Consider the following 24,406-nt stretch of genomic DNA (forward strand, 5'->3'; position numbering starts at 1 on the left):
TTACAACTGACCTTAGCATTGCGAGATCATACTGTAATGATACCTAACGTTAATGCTTGCTAACAATGGAAATTCAAAAAGTTTAAACCCGAACCCTAACCGACAACCAATCACATCTACTTCTGTGCCTTGGATCTAGCATCAACCAAGGAAGATGGGGTGAAGAAGATGTGTAGAGGGGGTGAAGAGAACACAGAGGATGGAGGAGTTGAGGCTGTCAGAGGGGGAATCAATGTGGACTGAGCTTCGTAGGTTCAAGCCCTGGCTCTACAATCACTCCATATATTGAGTCTCCTGAATAACATCCACATAGATACATTTTGTTAATGTGATAAAATTTGTTCACTAAAACACACAGTCACATAATACTTAATGGTAAGTTATTCATATATACTATTTCAGTCTTTGGCAGTAACCATATAATTGGCAATTGTGACTATATTTTAATAAAAGTTTTCTCTGTCAACTTAACCTTACCTATTAAAGACTGATCTGAGAACATTGAGGGAGAATCGCTCTCAGGCTACTACTGCAAGTATGATAAAATACAACATAATGCAGTACCTTCTGTCTTTTTACACCTCAAGCCTGTGGAACTTCTTTTATGTTGGACTACAACCTCTCTAACTTGCACACAGCTGAGTATTGATTTGATCCTCTGTCAGGACTGAAAATAGCTCTTATTTCTAGTCTGGTCTAATTTTCAGATATTTTTGAATATGCTCTTACTCATAAATCTCTCATTTCAGACAAAGGCTGTCGTGAACAGGTTTTATGCAAGATTGATACGGCATCCTCGCTGTTTTTTTTATCAAGGTCTCGTCATTTTTATTTCACATTATAACGCAAGTCTAAACGAGTCCAATAGAATGAGAAACTTAACCAATCCCCCCCATCCCCCAAATACCAGAAATATGCATATAACGTTATATATAACCAGACATCCATAAAAAGAAAATAAATAACACAAATAGAATGAAAAGATAAATAAAATAAAATAGCATAATGGTTACATTGTCATGCTGTCAGCTTCCATATCCTCAACAAAGGCTAAAAAAGGTTGCCAAATAGTATGAAAGTAGGCCTTCTGACAGTATATCTAATCTTCTCCATTTTAAGATGGTACATGACTTCCCTGATCCAGTGACTATGTCGGTGGAACTGGGTCTTTCCATTTAAACAGAGTCAGTGTCCTGGCCAAGAGAGGGCAGAAGGCCAACGTGCTGATTTCCCATCTGCTCAGAGGAGTGTCCAGCGGCACACCAAACACTGCAATGAATGGAGACGGTGCTACTGCTTTTCCAAATATCTTCAAATATAAAGGTCTCAAAACTGGTTTTCCAGAATGTGTAAAGCTTTGACCACCTCCAAAACATGTACAGCAGAGTGGCAGGAGTCTGCCTGCATCGATCACATGTCGGCTTTGATGTTAGAAAACCTTACTTTAGACTAGTACAGATGACCGCATGCCTATGGAAGAGGGGAAAATTCCATGTATTATTTTGTGCCAAGTTTCTTCTGGAGTAGTTAGTCTAAATCTGTTTACCATTTATTTTTAAAGAGGTCTAAAGGCGTCAAATTGCATGTGTAAAGTGGTTCGTGCATTATACTTATAGCCCGTTTTTCGTTTGACTTACAGTTAAAAATTAAATCTAACAGAGATGTAGGAGGGCACGATGAAAAGCAATCCAAGTTTGAGGCTACAAAGTTCCAGAGCTGCAAGTACCTATAAAAGTGTAATCTGGAAATATCACATTTCTTTACTAACTGTTCAAATGAGGCACAACTGTGGTCAATATAGAGATCAGAGAGTGAGACCATACACCTTCTGGCCCAGGTACCAAAAGCCTCAGCCATCACTGATGGGATGAACGTGTTATTTTTCAATTGGCGCAGCCTGCGATTAGGCCCTTAAGGGAAAAGGATCTCCTAAACTGATCCCAGATTTTAATTGAGATTACAACAACCGGGTTAAAAGGGAAGCTAGAAATAGGCTGTGTGAATGGCAGTTTAGAACACAGTATGGCTACAGACACCCACTCCAAAATTGTCCATCCGGGGACAGTGACATCGTTCCTCGTCCGGTGTAACAACGCTCTTATGTTGGCCAGCTAGTAATAATACATTAACCAAAGGAGTTGAATCAAGTGCAACTGGACTTGGTATGTATCCGTGAAGACGTTTCGCCTCTCATCCAAGAGGCTTCCTCAGTTCGTGCCTTTCTGACTAGACCAAGCTAGTCTGACTGGCTGCTGATGAGACTCAGAATTTGTCCTCTAGGAGTCGTCGTCGGAGCTGTTGATTTGCATTTGTTTAGCAGCGACGGTCGTTGGGGGTGTTAGTTTCGACTTCATTGTTCAGTGGTCATGAGAGTCGTTGGAGCCGTTAGTGACCGCCTGTTGTTCTTGGAGGCTAGGCTTCTTGAGTCTCCTGGGTAGAGATGAAAGGACGGCATTGTAAGTGGGAGATAGGTGGTGTCGCAGACCACCTCCTCTGTTGAGGGATGGTTTTTTCCAGTTTGGCATAGAAGGCTTCCTTCACCCCTCTTTCAAACCATCTATCTTCCCTGTCCAAAATGTGTACGTTGCTGTCCTGGAAGGAGTGTGTCTTCTCCTTTAGGTGTAGATAGACTGCTGAGTCTTGTCCTGAGGAGTTGGGCCTCCTGTGTTGGGCCATCCGTTTGTGTAGTGGTTGTTTGGTTTCTCCTATGTATAGGTCAGTACAATCCTCACTGCATTGTACAGCATACACCAGATTGCTTTTCCGGGTGTGTGGTACACGGTCTTTGTCGGAGTGTGTTGCTGGGTTTGAAGTATACCGGGATGCGGTGTTTGTTGGAAAGTCTCCTGAGTTTCTCGGAGACCCCAGAAACATACGGGGCCCTGCCCATCCCCCTCTCAGTAGAAAATTGTCTGTAGTATGCCAATAGGTCTCCTGAAGGAATGCAATATCTATATTAAGCTGTTTTAAATGTGTAAATACCTTTTTATACTTCACTGGGTGGTTAAGTGATTTAACACTTACAAGTTGACTGAGCAACCGTCCAACCCGCTTGAAGTATTGGTGTCAGTCATGCTAAGCAAGAAAGGTATATCAGGAACTCGAACAGACCGAACGGCATGATTACTGCCGTCTTCGGCACATCCTGCGGGCGGACCAGCACCTGGTGGTATGCGCACACAAGGTCCACCTTGGAGAAGATGACCGCCCCTGCCAAGTGGACGGAGAAGTCCTGTATGTGCGTGACGGGGTAGCGGTCTGGTGTCGTGGCATGTTGAGGTGGTGATAATCACCACATGGGCGCCAGCCACCATTAGCCATCGTGATCATATGCAGGGGGGAAGCCGACGGGCTGTCGGAGCGGCGCACAATGCCAAGGTGCTCCATGTTGGCAAACTCCTCCCTGGCGATGGCGAGCTTGGATGGGTTGAGGCGCCATGCGTGGGCATGGATTGGTGGGCCAGTGGCGGTGATGTAGTGTTCCGTTCCATGCTTAGTGACTGCTGATGAGAAGATGGGCCTTGTGAGGTCCGAAAACTCAGCAAGCAGACACTGAAACTCATCCCCGGTGGCGAGCATATTGGACAGGCTGATAGTACCCGCCTCCCCCAGCGTACTTGGGTAGGAGCAGAAGGAGATTGTGTCAATCAAGCGGTGGTTTTTAACGTCCACCAACATTCCATAACCATGCAGGAAATCTGTGCCCAGGAGGGAATGGACACCTTCGCCATCACAAAGTCCCGCCGACCACCAAAACCCACCTCCACATACCTCGTGCCATAGGTGCGGGGGGGGGGGGGTCCGCTGGCTGTCACGTCCACTGCTGTCGCAGGCAGGATTCTCCATTGAGCACCAGAATCAACTAGCAACTGCTGGCTGGAGATGGTGTCCTGAATAAACAGTAACCTGCCTTTCTGGCCAATGCTCAGCACTACCACTGAGCACCGGCCTTGGCTTTTCCCGTCCCGCTGAAGCTGCATGGTGCATGGCATTGCTTGGCTTTGGCTCCAAACCTCGCATGATAGAAACAGAGTTCCAAGTCCTTCTGCCGACGAGAAACTGATGCATCAGTGACACTCGCAACCTCAACCGGCGGTGTTGGAAGAGCGTGGGTAGGCAGCAGAGTAGACGCGCACTGCTGTCGGTTGGCCAGAAAAATCCTGTCAGCCTCCATGGCCAACTTCTGAAAGTTACTGGTGGTGGACCACTTGGCGCTAGTCAAGTCAGCATGGGCGTGTGAGGGGATCGGAGGGAGGAACAGCTGGCCAAAAAGGAAGGCGGGGTCGCACGAACCCAGCATGCTCGGCATCTTGTCCATTAGCTCCGATGGCTTGCCGTCTGCCAAGCCTTGCAGCGAAAACAACCAGTCTGCCTGCTCCACCTCTGCTGGCTCAAAAGCCTGCAGCAAGGGTCTCTTAATTGTACCGTACTATCCACGGGCGGCGGGGCTTGAAGCAGGCCCAATATCCGTGACGCCATAGATGTTCTGAGTGCCACCACAACGTAGTGGTACTTGGTCTCATCCACGGTGATGTTCCTACTAGCAAACTGGGCCTTGTTGTGAGTGATGCTGCTGCAGCCGCCTCCCAGAAGTTGGGCAGTTTGAGCGTGATGGTGTTAGCCACTGCCGCTGCACCGGTAGCTTCGTTCGCCATGGCTCACATCGGGGTCACCAATGTGGAGGACGTAAGAAAGGAGACGAGACCACTTCTCCTTTTGACCACACAGCTGTGGGGTCGTTTATTTCCTCCACCCAACTCTAAGTGCACAGTTCACAGTTACCACTTCGGGCTGCTCGACATGCTAGCTCACACACCAAAACCCCTCTCTCGCGTCTACACACAATCCCCTTCTGCTGACCCCTGAACCCACCGTCGTGAAGGGACAGTCTCTGGTAAACATGGTGAATGCCTATCCTGCTTTACCTGCTGAGACCCTTTGAGTAGGACACTACAGCATGTTATATAACCTTTTCCAAGTGGTTGCTCTTTGCAATATTATTTGGAAATAAAAGATTCACGATTCAAGATTCTTTATTTGTTACATCTCATTATAAAAGTACGAGAGAGTACGATCCTCGAGTTTCGGCTCCTCAACACTGCAGCAACAATAGTAACCGAACAGCAACACAACAGAACAAAAACACAGCTACAATAATAGTGTGTGATGTATGTAAGGTGCTCTGTGTGTGTGTGTGTGTGTGTGTGTGTGTGTGTGTGTGTAAACAGATGATCCGCTGAAGACCACAGGTCAGTACCATCAGTCCGGCACCAGGCTTAGTGTCTTTTCATGTTCTTTCTTCAAAAGCCCGGTGGCTTGGTGGAAGAGGCTCTTCCGGAGCCTACTGGTCCAGGCTTTGAGGCTGTGGTACCACTTGCCTGATGGTAGCGGCTGGAAAAGTCCGTAGTTGGGTGGCTGGGGTCTGTGATAATCAAAGCCCTGTATATGCATTTTATTTCATAATAAAAGACCTGTACACTTGTTGAAATCTGTATAAAGTGACACCTGGCTCCTTAGTCAGAGGGAGGAAGTAGGCCAGGCTCACAAGAAGATGACTAAAGTGCCACATCAGTACAGCTAACTGCAGGAAGATGGTGGTGAGGATGTTTTACCACATCAGTACAGCTAACTGCAGGAAGATGGTGATGAGGATGTTTTACCACATCAGTACAGCTAACTGCAGGAAGAAGGTGGTGAGGATGTTATACCACATCAGTACAGTTAACTACAGGAAGATGGTGGTGAGGATGTTATACTACATCAGTACAGTTAACTACAGGAAGATGGTGGTGAGGATGTTATACCACACAGTACAGCTAACTGCAGGAAGAACGTGGTGAGGATGTTATACCATACAGTACAGTTAACTGCAGGAAGATGGTGGTGAGGATGTTATACCACGTCAGTACAGTTAACTGCAGGAAGATGGTGGTGAGGATGTTATACCACGTCAGTACAGTTAACTGCAGGAAGATGGTGGTGAGGATGTTATACCACATCAGTACAGCTAACTGCAGGAAGAAGGTGGTGAGGATGTTATACCACATCAGTACAGTTAACTACAGGAAGATGGTGGTGAGGATGTTTTACCACATCAGTACAGCTAACTGCAGGAAGATGGTGGTGAGGATGTTTTACCATACAGTACAGTTAACTACAGGAAGATGGTGGTGAGGATGTTATACCACATCAGTACAGCTAACTGCAGGAAGATGGTGGTGAGGATGTTTTACCATACAGTACAGTTAACTGCAGGAAGATGGTGGTGAGGATGTTATACCACATCAGTACAGCTAACTGCAGGAAGAAGGTGGTGAGGATGTTATACCACATCAGTACAGTTAACTACAGGAAGATGGTGGTGAGGATGTTTTACCATACAGTACAGTTAACTGCAGGAAGATGGTGGTGAGGATGTTATACCACATCAGTACAGCTAACTGCAGGAAGAAGGTGGTGAGGATGTTATACCACATCAGTACAGTTAACTACAGGAAGATGGTGGTGTGGGTGTTTTACCACATCAGTACAGCTAACTGCAGGAAAATGGTGGTGAGGATGTTATACCACATCAGTACAGCTAACTGCAGGAAAATGGTGGTGAGGATGTTATACCACATCAGTACAGCTAACTGCAGGAAGATGGTGGTGAGGATGTTATACCACATCAGTACAGCTAACTGCAGGAAAATGGTGGTGAGGATGTTATACCACATCAGTACAGCTAACTGCAGGAAGATGGTGGTGAGGATGTTATACCACATCAGTACAGTTAACTGCAGGAAGAAGGTGGTGAGGATGTTATACTACATCAGTACAGCTAACTGCAGGAAGATGGTGGTGAGGATGTTATACCACATCAGTACAGCTAACTGCAGGAAGATGGTGGTGAGGATGTTTTACCACATCAGTACAGCTAACTGCAGGAAGATGGTGGTGAGGATGTTTTACCACATCAGTACAGCTAACTGCAGGAAAATGGTGGTGAGGATGTTATACCACATCAGTACAGCTAACTGCAGGAAGAGGGTGGTGAGGATGTTATGCCACATCAGCTTGCATGATTATGTAAATATAACAGTGTTGCGAATTCAGGGGATGGCCGGGAAGCGCTGCAGCCAGGATGCGAGCTCAGGTCTCCCGCACCACGGGCGACTACGGTAACCAGTCTACTAAAGGGTCCGATCCGTCAGCCTAAGGGCTAGCGACTCTATTCATCCGTGGTCGTTGCACTACTTCCCCACCTTTCGGGAAACACATCCCTGCACTCCAGCATACCAGCTCCCTCATGCCTCTGGGCGCACGCTCTTCCGATGGCCTCACAGTCTCACCATCTGACTTCTGACACCAATGTAGTGAATTTGGAGGGCAGCTGCAGCCAGGATGCGAACCCGGGTGACTGCGTTAAGCAGTCGACTAAAGGGCCGGACCCTTTAGTCGACTGCTTAACGTAGTTGCCCGTAGTGCAGGCGACCCGGGTTCATGTCCCAGCTGCGGTGGTTCCTGGCTGCCCCCTGAATTTGCTACAGTAGTGAAGGTAATCTAAACTTGGTGCTCCATAAATATACTGGTTGAAGTGAAAATGCTGTTGTGCTTTTAAATATGTTATAAAGCATGAACTTTAGTGTAACAGTGATCTCAGAAGTACCTTTTGGATTGGTGAACAGGTATGAACCAGGTAGATCATTCAGTGGACAGCTATGATTAATCACAGTGGATCCTTCAACCAGGTCTGCACAGTAACAAGTTACTGCGACAGCAGTAATGCACACATCCAGAGAGTTGCATTCAGGAGTTACACATTCAGGTTGTATTCACGATTTATTTTAGAAGAGTCTCTGAATTTAAAGGCAAAACTACGTAGAGACTGCTCTAGCAGCGCTGAGGCAACATAGCAAAAGCAACAGTAGCGGTGTTGGTGAAAGATAGAATGAGTTATGTTGAGAAACAAGTCACGGTGTTTCTCCACATCATGTCACAGACATCGATTTGCATTGTAACGTTCATGAGTTTTTCTCTGCAGTTCTTCTTGTTTATAATTCTGCTGTGTTGCATATGTGGCCCCCATAGAAGCTTTTCCAGAGCCGCTATCAGGTCATCAATATTTTGGGTGGGGTTGCCTTTCTGAAAATATTCTCCATCAGGTAGAGATCTGACCCAGTCTCCGAGACAGATCAGTGTGATTGACTCACGAGAATAGTCTAGCTCACAGAGCCAATCACCATTTAACTGACATCAGTTGGGGGGGAAAGCTACTATTGTACTACTATTGTATTATCTACTAGTGTGCTATTGTTGTAGTAGTCGGGCGGTTAGCGATGTCGCCTCGTGGTGCAGCACAACCCAGATCGAATCCTGCAGCTGGCGGAAATATGCTGGGTTACGCTGTTATTAAGGTGCAAGGAAAAGTAGCTCAATGTTAAGTATCTGTTAAAGTTCTTGTGATATTCATAATACACTTCTTTCTCAACCTATCCTGTCATAAAGCTGTTGCAGACATGCTGCAGCTTTATGACAGGATAGGTTGAGAAATGAAACTCAATGAAATGCAATAAAATCCACAAATCTTAAAACACAATATTATGTTTGAAAAACACATGGATCCACAATGCATTTTGTTTATTCTCACTAAGAGTTAAGCTAAATGTCTTCTGCCCCCCCCCCCCCCCCCCCCCCGTCCCCAGATGGATACACGACAGACGACATTGAGTTCTACTGGCAGGGAGGAAGTTCTGGAAATTCAGTCACTGGGGTTGAGAATATTGAACTACCCCAGTTCTCCATCATGGACTACCAAACCCTCTCCAAGAAAGCTGTGTTTGCAACAGGTAATGTTCTCACTTCGTCTGACGGGACGCCTTGTTTAGCTGCTGGTTCATTACTTGGATATGACTCTTGTCACACTTAAGGAAAGAGTTGCTAAAATGATACTTAAATCTATTTCAATAAAGGCTGGCTGTCTTTAAGATAAATACATGCTCAAAAAATGAGCTATCTTACTGCAGTTGGAGTCCTATTTTATTTATTTGTTTGTTTGTTTGCAAATGAAGGTCCTGCCACAGATAATGTATGTTCTCAACTCAATGCCGCAAGATTCAGCAATCAAAAATTTCACAAAAACGCAACAACAGCATCAATTACATTCTGGATTTGGTTTAATTTTATGATGTCAAATATATTGTAGATAAAGTTGTTCCTAAAAATTCTGGTGTATTGACCAAGCTGACCTTAACCCTGACCAAAAATGTAACTTCTCTGTGATTTGTGTTGCTCGCACAGGCTCTTATCCGCGGTTGTCGCTGAGTTTCAAGTTGAAGAGGAACATTGGTTACTTCATCCTCCAAACATACATGCCCTCCACCCTGATTACCATTTTATCCTGGGTCTCCTTCTGGATAAACTATGATGCTTCTGCTGCCAGAGTGGCCTTGGGTGAGTAGCCTTTGAACTGCATGGTAGCTATCTATTTACTGCAGAATACCCATCTATTTACTGCAGGATACCCATCTGTTTACTGCAGGATACCCATCTGTTGACTGCAGGATAGCCATCTATTTACTGCAGGATAGCCATCTATTTACTGCAGGATAGCCATCTATTTACTGCAGAATACCCATATGTTGACTGCAGGATACCCATCTATTTACTGCAGGATAGCCATCTATTTATTGCAGGATACCCATCTGTTTACTGCAGAATACCCATCTGTTGACTGCAGGATACCCATCTATTTACTGCAGGATACCCATCTGTTTACTGCAGAATACCCATCTATTTACTGTAGGATACCCATCTGTTTACTGCAGGATACCCATCTATTTACTGCAGAATACCCATCTATTGACTGCAGAATACCCATCTGTTTACTGCAGGATATTTACTGCATTATATCCATCTATTTACTGCAGGATACCTATATATTTACTGCAGGATAGACATCTGTTTACTGCAGAATACCCATCTGTTGACTGCAGGATACCCATCTGTTTACTGCAGAATACCCATCTGTTGACTGCAGGATACCCATCTGTTGACTGCAGGATACCCATCTGTTTACTGCAGAATACCCATCTGTTGACTGCAGGATACCCATCTGTTGACTGCAGGATACCCATCTATTTACTGCAGGATAGACATCTGTTTATTGCAGAATACCCATCTGTTTACTGCAGAATACCCATCTATTGACTGCAGGATACCCATCTGTTTATTGCAGGATACCCATCTATTGACTGCAGGATACCCATCTGTTTATTGCAGGATACCCATCTATTGACTGCAGGATACCCATCTATTAACTGCAGAATGCCCATCTATTGACTGCAGAATACCCATCTGTTTACTGCAGGATATTTACTGCATGATATCCATCTATTTACTGCAGGATACCTATATATTTACTGCAGGATAGACATCTGTTTACTGCAGAATACCCATCTATTGACTGCAGGATACCCATCTGTTTATTGCAGGATACCCATCTATTGACTGCAGAATACCCATCTATTTACTGTAGGATACCCATCTGTTTACTGTAGGATACCCATCTATTTACTGCAGAATACCCATCTGTTTACTGCAGGATACCCATCTATTGATTGCAGAATACCCATCTGTTTACTGCAGGATATTTACTGCATGATATCCATCTATTTACTGCATGATATCCATCTATTTACTGCAGGATACCTATATATTTACTGCAGGATAGACATCTATAGGGTGGCATGGTGGCACTGTAGTTAGCATGGTTGCTGTAATGACCTACTTTTCACTCTCACAGATGATAACACCGTTTCTGAACTGGCCGTGGAACTTCGGCATGTTTATTTCGCTCCATGCATAACGTGCACATAATCCGACTGACCCTCGTCTACCTTCCCGCTCCCGTTGCTGCTCTCTTTACTATCCCATAATTCCTTGTGTCCTTAAAGGTGTATTCCCCTAATACTGAACATCACAGTTGCCTCACAGCAAGAGGGTCCTGGGTTCGAGCCCTGGGGTAGTCCAACATCGGGGGTCGTCCTGGGTCGTCCTCTGTGTGGCGTTTCCATGTTCTCCCCGTGTCTGCGTGGGTTTCTTGCTGGTGCGCCGATTTCCTCCCATAGTCCAAAGACATGTAGGTCAGCTGAATTGGCCGTACTAAGTTGTCCCTAGGTGTGTGTGTGTGTGTGTGAGGCCTGTGATGGCCTGGTGGCCTGTCCAGGGTGTCTCCCCGCCTGCTGCCCAATGACTGCTGGGATAGGCTCCGGCATCCCCACGACCCTGAGAGCAGGATAAGTGGATTGGATAATGGATGGATACGTGCATGGATAGCCATCTATGTACTGCAGGATAAATATCTATTTTCACCATTGAGAAGGCTTCTAAGCTTTGTTAGGGAAATCGATCATTGACATTAACTAGGCTTTAAAGTAGAACGTGGAAACTCCTTGACAGTTTTATTTGACACCCACTGGAAAATGCAGCGAGGGCCCATCTTCATACACTGGTAGTTAATTGTCTTGCTAGGTCATGGTAAGGGTCCAACTCATAATCCCTTCAGACAAAAGGGTTGCCTTTCCGAGGACAGTCTAAACATTATTACCTCTGAGTGACAAATATGAATGTTGATGAGATGGTGAATATTTTGACGGTAAAATATGTTGTATTCACACTTTATCACATTGGATAAATAGTCACACTGAGATGAGATGAGATGAGATGGGATGTGATGAGGTGAGGTGAGGTGAGGGGTGGGGTGAGATGCGATGAGGTGAGATGAGATGCGGTGAGGTGAGGTGAGGGGAAGGGTGAGGTGAGATGAGATGAGATGCGATGAGGTGAGGTGAGGTGAGATGAGATGAGGTGAGGGGAAGGGTGAGGTGAGATGAGGTGAGGTGAGGGGAAGGGTGAGGTGAGGTGAGGGGAAGGGTGGGGTGAGGTGAGGTGAGATGAGATGCAGTGAGGTGAGGGGAAGGGTGTGGTGAGGTGAGGTGAGGTGAGGGGAAGGGTGGGGTGAGGTGAGATGAGGTGAGGGGAAGGGTGGGGTGAGGTGAGATGAGATACGGTGAGGTGAGGTGAGGGGAAGGGTTGGGTGAGGTGAGGTGAGGTGAGGTGAGGGGAAGGGTGGGGTGAGGTGAGATGAGATGCAGTGAGGTGAGGGGAAGGGTGTGGTGAGGTGAGGGGAAGGGTGGGGTGAGGTGAGATGAGATGAGGTGAGGGGAAGGGTGGGGTGAGGTGAGATGAGATGCGGTGAGGTGAGGGGAAGGGTGGGGTGAGGTGAGGTGAGGGGAAGGGTGGGGTGAGGTGAGGTGAGGTGAGATGAGATGCAGTGAGGTGAGGTGAGGGGAAGGGTGTGGTGAGGTGAGGTGAGGTGAGGGGTGGGGTGAGGTGAGATGAGATGAGATGCGATGCGGTGAGATGAGATGAGGTAAGGTGAGATGAGATGCGGTGAGGTGAGGGGAAGGGTGAGGTGAGGTGAGATGAGATGCGATGCGGTGAGGTGGAGTGAGGTGAGGTGAGATGCGGTGAGATGAGATGAGGTAAGGTGAGATGAGATGCGGTGAGGTGAGGGGAAGGGTGAGGTGAGGTGAGATGAGATGCGATGCGATGCGGTGAGGTGAGGTGAGGGGTGGAGTGAGGTGAGGTGAGGTGAGATGCGGTGAGATGAGATGCGATGCGGTGCGGTGCGATGAGATGAGGTAAGGTGAGATGAGGTGAGATGAGATGCGATATTTACTCTGAAAATGGAGGTTATTCTTCTAACTTTTTCAGTAGCTGAGTTCGGTTAACTTTTTATGCATACCTAATTTGAAGACCGAGAATGCACTGAAAGTTCTATTTGCAAAATAGTTGACATATGAATGAAATCTCAGAAAATGTGGAGCCTGTAGCTTTCATCTAGATTACACCCCCCCCCCACACACACACACACACACACACGCACAAAATGCAGGTTTACTTAAGAGGTGAATAAGTCATCACATCAGCACATTTACTAGAAAATGACGTGTTACCTCTGGCTTGGTCGGGCGTCCCTACAGACACAATTGACCGTGTCTGTGGGTGGGAAGCTGGATATGGGTGTGTGTCTTGGTTGATACACTAGCGCCTCCTCTGGTCGGTCAGGGAGCCTGTTCAGGGGGGAGGGGGAACTGGGGGAATAACGTGATCCTCCCCCGTGCATGTAGTAGTCTGCAGCCCTCCCTAGATCGGCAGAGGGGGTGGAGCAGCGACCGGGATGGCTCAGAAGAGTGGGGTAATTAGCCAAGTACAATTGGGGAGAAAAGGGGTGGGGATCCAAAAAAATAAAAAGATCTGAAAGGCAGTAGTGGGATGACAATAGACTTTAGGCTACATGGAAACTTCTTCAACATTCGAAGGTTCCAGGCAACTACCAAGTTGTCTGCAGTGCAGGTCCTTGAGCTGCAGTATGCTGATGACTGCACTCTTGTGGCTCGCACACCAGAAGACCTGCAAACCATCCGTACTGCAGTTGTGAGTGCCTACAGTAGCCTGGGTCTATCAGTCAACACCACCAAGACTGAGCAGTTATGGCAGTGGAGGTCCAGCCCCCCACCCATTATGCCTGTCTTCATTATAGAACACCAATCACTCTCAGTTGTTGACTGTTAAATACCATCCCATTGTTATCGCTGACATTATCCCCTTTATATCCCCCGTTATCCCCTATTTCTTTGGATATTCAGTTTTACCCACAAATCCAATGCTCAGCATTATGGAGGTTCAATACTTTGCTTTTGTCAGAAGATAAATTCAATAAATGTATCGCAGCCTCAACTGATGATTTTATGCTATAAATCAGAACGAGATGAAACATGTCTCTTGCTCACGGCTGTGGGAATCACTGAAAGTGTACCTACGGGGTCATCTCTGTGTGTTTGAATAAAATCCGTAAAGCTAAACTGCAAGAGCTCTCTATTAACATAAGTACATTGGATCAACAACTTGCTACTTGCCCCTCTCCCAGTTTACTCAAACGTTGTGTTGATTTACAGACTGAATTTGATCTCATCACAACCACTAATGCAGAGTGCCTTCTTTTGCATTCACACTCCACATATTACAAGCATGGCGATAAGGCAAGAAGGCTCCTGGCTCACCAACTATGGCACCAGGCAGCCTCTCGTATGATCCCTCAGATAAAGACTCATCAGGCACATTGCATATCGACCCTACACCGTCAACTCTGTCTTTTGCTCATTTCATTCTTCATTATATAAGTTTGAATCTCCATCTGGCACCACCGAAAAAAAATCTTTCTTAGTCTCAATTTCCCTGCTATAAACCCTGAGGTTGCTAAAGAACTGAAGTAACTATTAACTGTAGAGGACATCACCCTTGCTATAAAATCAGAATCAGAAATCAGGAAGACTTTATTTGTCATTTCATTTCATGCAGTTGCGCACATGAAATAAAATGAAACATGGTTTCCCCCAGCCCATAGCAGTGCAACACAAAGACAACAACACATATAAAAAAAACTACAAGAGCACATGTATCCAAACTAACATGTATATCTAAAAAAAAAAAATCACCGTCCAGGAGAACGAATGCCAGCCAGGATGGCTGTCGGAACTGCTGGTCTGTATGGGCTAGCAGTTAGCTTAGGCTGCCCCATTTCTGTATCCTGTCAGACCGTCCTCAGTGTTTCTTCTTTGGGCATAGCTCCGGTCAGGGCCGTGGTCCTTGGGTCCACAGGACGCCGCAGACCAAGCTCCCTCAGCTGATCCAACACCAGCTCTCCCAGCCAGATGCTTTCACACACAAAAAAAAGCATGCAAAAGAATAAAGCACCTGGCCCCGATGGATTTCTAGTTGATTTTTTTTTAAAGATTTCAGTCTAATGAGGCCCCAGTTTTGCATTCTGTATGTAAGGAATCACTGCAATAAGACTCTTTCCCTCTGACTTTAAGACAAGCCTCCATAAATCTGCTTCTAAGAAAATGACAAAGACCCAAATCTCTGCAGCTCTTACAGACATCTTTCCTTAATATATATGGATGCTAAGATCCTAGCTAAGGCTCTGGCCCATCGCTTTGAAAATACCCTCCCAACTATTGTTTCAGATGAACAAATCAGATTTATAATGGGGTGCCAGATGTTCTATAATATCCGTACCCTCTTGAATATTATTTATTCTACAACTACCACAACAACCGTCGAAGTAGTAATCTAAGTCGACGCTGAAAATGCATTCAACAGGGTTGAATGGGATTACTTGTTTACTGTACTAAGGAAATTCGGACTGGGGAATGTTTCCTGGATACGCCTACTTTATACATCTCCACAAGCTGGTATCTCCACCAATGGCATTCAATCCAGTTTTTTCACTTTGTTTTGTGGCACCGCTTAAGGTTGTCCCTTATCTCCCCTATTGTTTGTGCTAGCAGTAGAGCCCTCGTCAAACTTTCTAAGGTCCTTTCCCAGTTTTACTGGGATATTACAATTGGGCATGGAATTCAGGCTATTACTTTACACTGATGATTTACTGTTGTATGTCTCAGATCCAAACCATTGTATACCAACTAGTCTATCCATCCTTCCGAAATGTGGCTCATTTTCAGGCTGTAAAGTAAATATCTCCAAGACTGAATGCTTTCCTATCAATGCTCTGGCATTACAACTTAAAACAGCCTGATATGATATCCCTTTTAAATTGAACCCATCTGGCTTTAAATACCTGGGGATCAATGTAACCAGCACGTTAACCTCCCTCTTTTCAGCCAATTTCTCTCCTTTAGTGTCTAAAATGAATTCTTACCTTCAAAGATGGGGACGCTTACCTCTGTCATTGATTGGAAGAATTAAAACCGTTAAAAAGAACATCTTGCCCAAAATCCTGTATATGTTCCAATGTCTCCCCCCATTCCTGCCGAAACATGTTTTTAGAACAATTGATCAAGCTATTTCTATTTCTGTTTTCTATGGTGTGGAAAGGCACCCAGAATCCATACATTTGTACTTCAAAGATGCAAACCGACTGTCAGTCCAACGGTGGACTCCCAGAGATGTCCAATTGTATTATTGGGCGGCATACATCCACAAAATTTCATTTTGGGTTAAATCAAAGGATCTGCCATGGTGTAAGTTAGAGGCACTGTCTTGTGTTTCATCTTCCCTAATAGCTTTACTTATCTTTTCTAGTCTGACTAACCCCTCTGGCTTTAGGAAATAACCAAGTGCTAAGATCTACTCCTAAAATCTGGAACCATTTCAGGAAGCATTTCCAAATTATTTCAGCATCTACCTCAGCTCCCTTACTGAGGAATCATTTATTTCAACCCACGTTTACAGACCCACTTCTTCTGTATGGCATGATAAAGGTCTGAAATTTTTAAAGCCCTGTATAAGGATGGCATTTTTTGTAGCTTTGCAAATATATCAAGAGAATTTCATTTCCCACATTCTCATCTCTTTTGGTATTTTCAAATTGGACACTGCGTTAAATCTTTGTCTTCAACTTTCCCTCCCCACCGCCGGCTCAACTATGGGATGAGTTTCTCAGCTCCGACCCCCCTTCAAAAGTCACTCATGTCAAAGGATTATAACCAACTCCCGCCCTATGACAGTTCACCAGCTACCAAAGTCAAGGCTGCCTGGGAGCGTGACCTGGTGTGAATCTGGAGGAGAACTGGTGGGACAGTGCTCTTAACAAAATTCACACGAGCTCAACTTGTGCTCATCTCACACTCGCACAGTTCAAGGTATCGTTTAGGATCAACTTTTCCAAAGCTACAAATTTATCCAAATATTACTGACAGTTGTGACAAATGCCATGCTTCATCCTACAATCTGGCCCATATGTTCTATTCTTGTCTTTTATCATCTTGTTTTTGGTAGAACTACTTCCATACTTTGTCAAAAACACTTTCGATCACTACACATGTTTGGGCTGACATAAAACTGCAACCAACATAGTACCTCCAAGCATTCAGATATGCTAGCTTTGACTTTCTTACTGGAAAGACGCCATCTTCTTCACCAAACTCAAAGCTCCCTCCAGCATTCAGTGGCTCTGTGACATCATGTCCTGTCTAAAGCTAGACTAGATTACGTATTCCCCGAGAGCTAATTCTGATAAGTTCTATAATAAATGGTCATCTTTTTTGATGTTCTTCAACTCTCTTCAATCTCTGTCCTCTGATTGACAGAATCCCCCCTCAGTTAATTCGTTAATTCACTTATTTACTTGTCCCTAGTTTACTTTGTTTTGTTTTGCTTTTCTCTGTTCTGTATAATATGAAAAGCCCTTTAACAAGGCAGAACATATGGCTTGGTTTGGTTTGTTTCATTAAGATGCACAGTACACTGACTATTACCATGAAGCCATGCTTTAACTGTCACTCTCACTGTGACGCGGACCTGGTTTCCTATTCTCATTTTCTCATGTGCCATATTTTCCAATGCAAATATTATAAAATATATATGTATACAGGTTGGTACTACAACTGCCACATACAGTAATTATAGACTCAATGGCGACATAGGTTTTATTGTATTGGGGCAATTTTTGCTAAAGTGGGCCTTTAAAACTCCAGTTCAGTCAAATACTGCAGTGTGTGTGTGTGTGTGTGTGTGTGTGTGTGTGTGTGTGTGTGTGTGTGTGTGAGTGTGTGTCTACACTCACAATTATAGATATTTAATTTACCAAGGACTTCTAAAGACTTCAAAAACTGCAGCCAAATCCAAATATTGCCAACAAACATCATGTTTAGAAGATTCACTCAGGTACAGCAGAGGAAACACTTGTGCCATGACATGCTGGAGCACCACCTAGAGGAAACCCTTCTGCCATGACATGCTGGAGCACCACCTAGAGGAAACGCTTCTGCCATGACATGCTGGAGCACCACCCAGAGGAAACACTTCTGCCATGACATGCTGGAGCACCACCCAGAGGAAACACTTCTGCCATGACATGCTGGAGCACCACCCAGAGGAAACACTTCTGCCATGACATGCTGGAGCACCACCCAGAGGAAACACTTCTGCCATGACATCTCTGGAGCACCACCCAGAGGAAACACTTCTGCCATGACATGCTGGAGCACCACCCAGAGGAAACGCTTCTGCCATGACATGCTGGAGCACCACCCAGAGGAAACACTTCTGCCATGACATGCTGGAGCACCACCCAGAGGAAACGCTTGTGCCATGACATGCTGGAGCACCACCCAGAGGAAACACTTCTGCCATGACATGCTGGAGCACCACCCAGAGGAAACACTTCTGCCATGACATCCTGGAGCACCACCCAGAGGAAACACTTCTGCCATGACATCCTGGAGCACCACCCAGAGGAAACACTTCTGCCATGACATGCTGGAGCACCACCCAGAGGAAACGCTTGTGCCATGACATGCTGGAGCACCACCCAGAGGAAACACTTCTGCCATGACATGCTGGAGCACCACCCAGAGGAAACACTTCTGCCATGACATCCTGGAGCACCACCCAGAGGAAACACTTCTGCCATGACATGCTGGAGCACCACCCAGAGGAACCACTTCTGCCATGACATGCTGGAGCACCACCCAGTACCTTAAACACGTCCCACGTGTAGGCTACTCACGCTGTGGCTGTGCTTACTCTGATAGCATCTGTGTAGTCCGTGTGCTCATCAACCACGTATCATTCAGTCCTCGTTTGTGTTAAAATGTATACTACTTTAACTGAGTACTTTCTCCGACTGAGCAGCACATGGATTGTTGCTTTTGGATAAGAAATTTTGGACATGTAGACATCCGGTGGACTTCTCTAACTGGATCTGGAGAATTCGTTGGAAAACCGGACCGTTTTGGGAATGCGCTGTGTTCGGCTGCTGAGCAGTGAACAAAAGTTTACGTTCGTTCCCAAAGGATGCTGAGGGTGGTTTACGTTCATCGTAGAGGTACAGTGAACATGAGCACCTGCACCCCCTGAGCTGAGCAGTCCAACAAAGAACACACACAAGGTTATGGGAGAAATTTAGCTTCGGATAGAAATATTTGATCTGACATCAGTGTTGAAAATGAATCTACCTCACATTATACATGATTAAGCCTTGGCAGTAATAATTCACTCACTTTATGACTTCTCTACATAGCTATAACCTACTGTATATGTAACGGCTACACCCAGAGGAAACACTTCTGCCATGACATGCTGGAGCACCACCCAGAGGCAACACTTGTGCCATGACATGCTGGAGCACCACCCAGAGGCAACACTTGTGCCATGACATGCTGGAGCACCACCCAGAGGCAACACTTCTGCCATGACATGCTGGAGCACCACCCAGAGGCAACACTTCTGCCATGACATGCTGGAGCACCACCCAGAGGAAACACTTGTGCCATGACATGCTGGAGCACCACCCAGAGGCAACACTTGTGCCATGACATGCTGGAGCACCACCCAGAGGCAACACTTCTGCCATGACATGCTGGAGCACCACCCAGAGGCAACACTTCTGCCATGACATGCTGCAGCACCACCCAGAGGAAACACTTGTGCCATGACATACTGGAGCACCACCCAGAGGCAACACTTGTGCCATGACATGCTGGAGCACCACCCAGAGGCAACACTTCTGCCATGACATGCTGGAGCACCACCCAGAGGCAACACTTCTGCCATGACATGCTGCAGCACCACCCAGAGGAAACACTTGTGCCATGACATGCTGGAGCACCACCCAGAGGAAACACTTCTGCCATGACATGCTGGAGCACCACCCAGAGGAAACACTTCTGCCATGACATGCTGCAGCACCACCCAGAGGAAACACTTGTGCCATGACATTGCTGTTGCACCACCCAGAGGAAACACTATAACCTACTGTATATGTAACGGCTACATCAATACTCCAAATCTTTACCAATCAAACACAAAAAACCCCCCAAAAAAACAGTTGGCAAGGGCTGGAAAGCCTTTGGAATATTGTAATTGGAATATTGTAATTGGAATATTCTAATTGCACCATAAAAATATGCACAGTGTTTCAGCATGTGCCACTCTTTTGCTTTGTGTCTGACATAAAATATCTAAAAAAGGAAGGTGAGAATGGCCTACAGTGTACACCAGCGTTTTCCAACCCGGTCCTCAAGGACCCCCTATCCTGCAGATTTTCATTGTAACCCTGCATAGGTAGCCCTGCTTGTACTTACTCAACTGATCATCTCACAGCACTTAATTATGCAAGGTGTGCAACATCTGACAAAATTAATTGCTGATTTGTTGAATAACTACAAACAATTACCTATTCAGGGTTGCAAAGAAAATCTGCAGGACAGGGCTTCCTTGAGGACCGGGTTGGAAAACACTGGTGTACACCAAAGAAAGAGACCAGCTGACTGCTGAAGACCTTGGCAGTATTGAGCACTGTCATATTTGGTCCGTGGGCTGATGATTCTCAGAACAGTACTGGAGTCTGAACAGTGGTTATAACTACTGTTATGAAGACTATTAAGACTAATAATCATTAGTCTTCCTTTGGCAGCAGAGGGGATATAGTGCAGCGACGATGAGGTTAGTCTCTGGAAGAGGCTGAATTATTGATGCAAGTGTGGCACATCACAGTCATGGCCCGTTCATTCCCATGTTTATAAGGAGAGATTTGAGATCCTTCATTGATCCCCGTAGGGAAATTCTGCTCTGCATTTAACCCATGCTAGCGGTGTAGCTAGGAGCCATGGACAGCCATCGTGCAGCGCCCGGGGACCAACTGCAGTTTGTCTTGCCATGCCTCGGTCAGGGGCACAGACAGGAGCACTAACTCTAACACACATGTCTTTTTGATGGTGGGAGGAAACCGGAGCACCTGGAGGAAACCCACCGCAGACACGGGGAGAACATGCAAACTCCACACAGACGACAACCTGGGATGACCCCAAGGTTGGACAACCCCAGGGTTTGAACCCAGGACCCTCTTGCTGTGAGGCAACAGTGCTAACCACTGCGCCACTGTGCCGCCTCCTAATATCCGTTGGTCTCCCATTAAACAAGTCAAGTCTGTTTCTCAGAGTTGAGTGATAGTGCAACTGCTTCATTACAAGTACTCCGGTAGATTTAACAAGAATTATGAGTAGCCACAGCAATCTAGCTTGTACATACATCAGATGCACTATATAGGAAAATATACTTTTTTGTACTACTGCAGGTTATTGTTGGATCCTATATCAATTAACTTGTAAAACTGCTAGGTACTTCATTGCATGTTTGTGTGGTTGTAGAATTAATGGCACCTGGAGCACCCAATAACTTCTTTTCCCCTTCTTTTTAGGTATAACCACGGTGCTAACCATGACCACCATCAATACCCACCTGAGGGAGACTCTACCCAAGATCCCATACGTCAAGGCCATTGATATTTACCTCATGGGCTGTTTTGTCTTTGTGTTCCTGGCCTTGCTGGAGTATGCCTTTGTCAACTACATCTTTTTTGGACGAGGCCCTCACTTGCAGAAGAAGGTGGCAGAAAAAGCTGCTAAGACCAACAATGAAAACAAGAGCAGATTGGAAAGCAGCAAAGTACAGGTGGGATACGGGTGTTGTAGCACTCTTAGGTATAGAGCTCAGAACTTGCATCAGGATTATAAAATGAAAACTGCTAAAGTTCCTTAAGCAACATTAAGTAATCGGTCACCTAGCTTTCTAATCTGTAAAAGACTGCTAATTAATGCTCATTGTCATGATTGCAACAAAAACAGTTCATTTGGTTTAAATTGATCTTGAGCAGTCATTGTGTGAAACCTCATCAGTTAACGTCCAGGATAATGGGTTAAATTCCATGTTATGTTAATTCTCATTTGAGTCCCCCTTCACTGTTTATTCCTGAGGAGAAAATGGTCACTGATGATCTTCTGCAAACTGCAGAGCAAGCTGCGCTGCTCCTCATGAATCGTATGATAGGTCTGCATGGAGGGCATGTGCACTTAGCTGCTTTTTGTACTTTGAAACAAAGTCTACTTTTTCTCTCCTATAATTGTTTTGCAAGGCTGAGTTGAGCCAATTTGTTATGAATATTAATATGCTTGAAGACAATCATTGCATTTAAGGTAAGTACGGGACAGATGCTGGTTAGAACTTGACTTTATTTTGAAGGGATTTTATTATAAATATGTAAGATATAATACAGGCAAATTATACCACAAAAGTCTGCAAATCACTTTTGTAAATTGTTATCATAAATGAGTCAGAGTAACTGCTGGAGAAAACCACAGCATTCTAGCACCAGTCAGCTGTAACTGTTAAGTTTTCTGTCCAATGAGAAGACGACAGCTGAAATTCTCAACTTCACCAAATAAGTAATTTCAGAAATTGAGATTATGATCATTTAAATATGACGGTCAGAATTATTTGCATAAAATGAATTTGAGTAAGTTTAGGAAATACTGTTGGTGAATGATGTATCAACTTTGGCAGGCTGTTGGATCTTTGCTGCAAAATTAAATCAATGTAAACTGATGAAATCATTCCTTAGGTCGATGCCCATGGCAACATCCTTCTGACCAACCTGACCAATGAGATGAGTGGGGCAGATATGATCGGGGCTCTCAATGACCCCCGTGCCACCATGTTTTCTTATGACAGCGCAAGCATACAGTACCGCAAGCCCATGACTAGCCGAGACCTGTATGGTCGACCAGCCATTGACCGTCCCATGGCCCATAAGAAGGGTCGCTTGAGAAGGAGGGCGTCACAGCTCAAAGTCAAGATCCCTGACCTTACTGATGTCAATGCCATTGACAAATGGTCCCGTGTCATCTTTCCAATCACTTTCACCTTCTTCAACCTGGTCTACTGGCTTTATTATGTCCACTAGGGTATCCTGCCATCAGTGCTTTGTTTAGCTAGCTAGCTAGCTAGCTAGCTGAGTCTTGTACAGTGAGAACAATGGAGGGGTATTCCATTCAGCCCGTTTGTATAAATCTGTTGTAGGATGAAGAGAGTTGTAGGCGTTGTCTTTTCAATGTAAATACAACACACACACACACATATATACACACACACACACACACACACACATATATATATATATATATACATATATATATATAAACATGGAGGCGTATAAAATATAATTTAAGAAATTCTCTCACTTTCTGCACTTTCTGCTGTATCCATCCATACAAACTAGAAGTAGAGAAGATTAGTATGGGATTTAAGACACAGTCAAGGTGCGGACTCTCAGCTGTCTGAACTTTGTGCCAAATTGAGTTTGGTGACTCCATCAATTCTAAAGGCAATGATATTTTATTTATTGAATCTCCTTTTCTTACCTTATTTTATCTAACTCTGCATGTGGACTGAACACAACTTTTATTTGCTTACAAGATACATTTCTAGAGAAAAACCAGTGGGTAAGAAAACATTTCACTGAAAGGATACATATACTTTTTTTGAACCCAGACCTTGGAAAAGACAATATTTCATGGTTTTTGAAGGCTTAAATGTTTGCCCCATTGGACTCTGCTGAAGAGCAGGGAGAAGATTCAGCAAAGCGGTAAGTTTAGTACTGAAGCAGTCAGTAAAGGTTACGTCTATACAGTTCCAAATGATACCCAACCATGTGTGAATGAGGTCTGAGTTCACTAGAAGTATATGTATCTATAAAACTGATTTTGTGGCGCTAGCAGTTTCTGGTGATGAAATCTTGTTTGATGACATAACAGGATTTTTTTTAATTCAATTCTAATATGGTAATCTTCTGTAAGTTCATCTTAATGCAAGTTTATTCGTGTGTAGGCAGATTTCACTGAAGGCAAAGCTGTCTTCTGACAGGACAGTATTGTGGGAGCAGAAGAGCAGGCTACACTGTTCATGATCGACCTGATGGCTTTGGTTTATGCTGAATGCATGTATAATTACCTGCTTTTTGCACTGTAAAACAGTCTGCTTTCTTTCCTATTTTATGTAAAAAGCTTTGCAGGGTTCAGATGAGCCACTATGTATTATAATTATACTGTATGCTTACGAACAATCATTGCATTTAAGGTAAGTACAGGATAGTTGTTAATTAGAACTTGACTAATCTAACAAAACCTAAAATTGTTCAAATTTGTATCTACAATATTCTCACAGTGTCTGTGAGCATGTAAAATGTAATTTTCTTTAAAAGAAATCAGGTAAGGAATGACCAATGATGTCACCACGCTTTCGAAACCATATTTTAAAATTTCAAGCCCTGATAATACATGCTGTGGGTATTCTGGGAACTTGAGGTGTAACTCAGACTGGACAGCCAGTGTCTGTGGCCCAATCCCAATTCCCCCCCTTGGCCCTACCACTTAGCCCTACTCCTCTGGTTTGTGCATGGCCACGTACGATAGGGTGTCCTGTTTCTTTTAGGGATCGAGGGGTAGTGATCATCTAGCCCTCCAAATGGCCCTCCAAACGGAGCGTTTTCAGATGCGGACTC

The 24,406-nt window shown here is 44.9% G+C and overlaps 1 protein-coding gene across 1 annotated transcript in view; it reads left to right on the forward strand.

Moving 5' to 3' along the window:
* gabrb1 (gamma-aminobutyric acid type A receptor subunit beta1) overlaps positions 1–22,810 on the forward strand; it is a 79,195-nt gene extending 56,385 nt beyond the window's left edge. Inside the window, exons 3-6 of the mRNA XM_056295535.1 lie at positions 8,685–8,828; positions 9,280–9,432; positions 21,269–21,516; positions 22,469–22,810. Coding sequence (XP_056151510.1) covers positions 8,685–8,828; positions 9,280–9,432; positions 21,269–21,516; positions 22,469–22,810 — 887 coding nt within the window. The remainder of the gene's footprint in view (positions 1–8,684; positions 8,829–9,279; positions 9,433–21,268; positions 21,517–22,468) is intronic.
* Positions 22,811–24,406: the final 1,596 nt, after the last annotated feature.

This window comes from Lampris incognitus, chromosome 16 (assembly GCF_029633865.1).
Source record: "Lampris incognitus isolate fLamInc1 chromosome 16, fLamInc1.hap2, whole genome shotgun sequence".
NCBI classification, from domain to species: domain Eukaryota; kingdom Metazoa; phylum Chordata; class Actinopteri; order Lampriformes; family Lampridae; genus Lampris; species Lampris incognitus.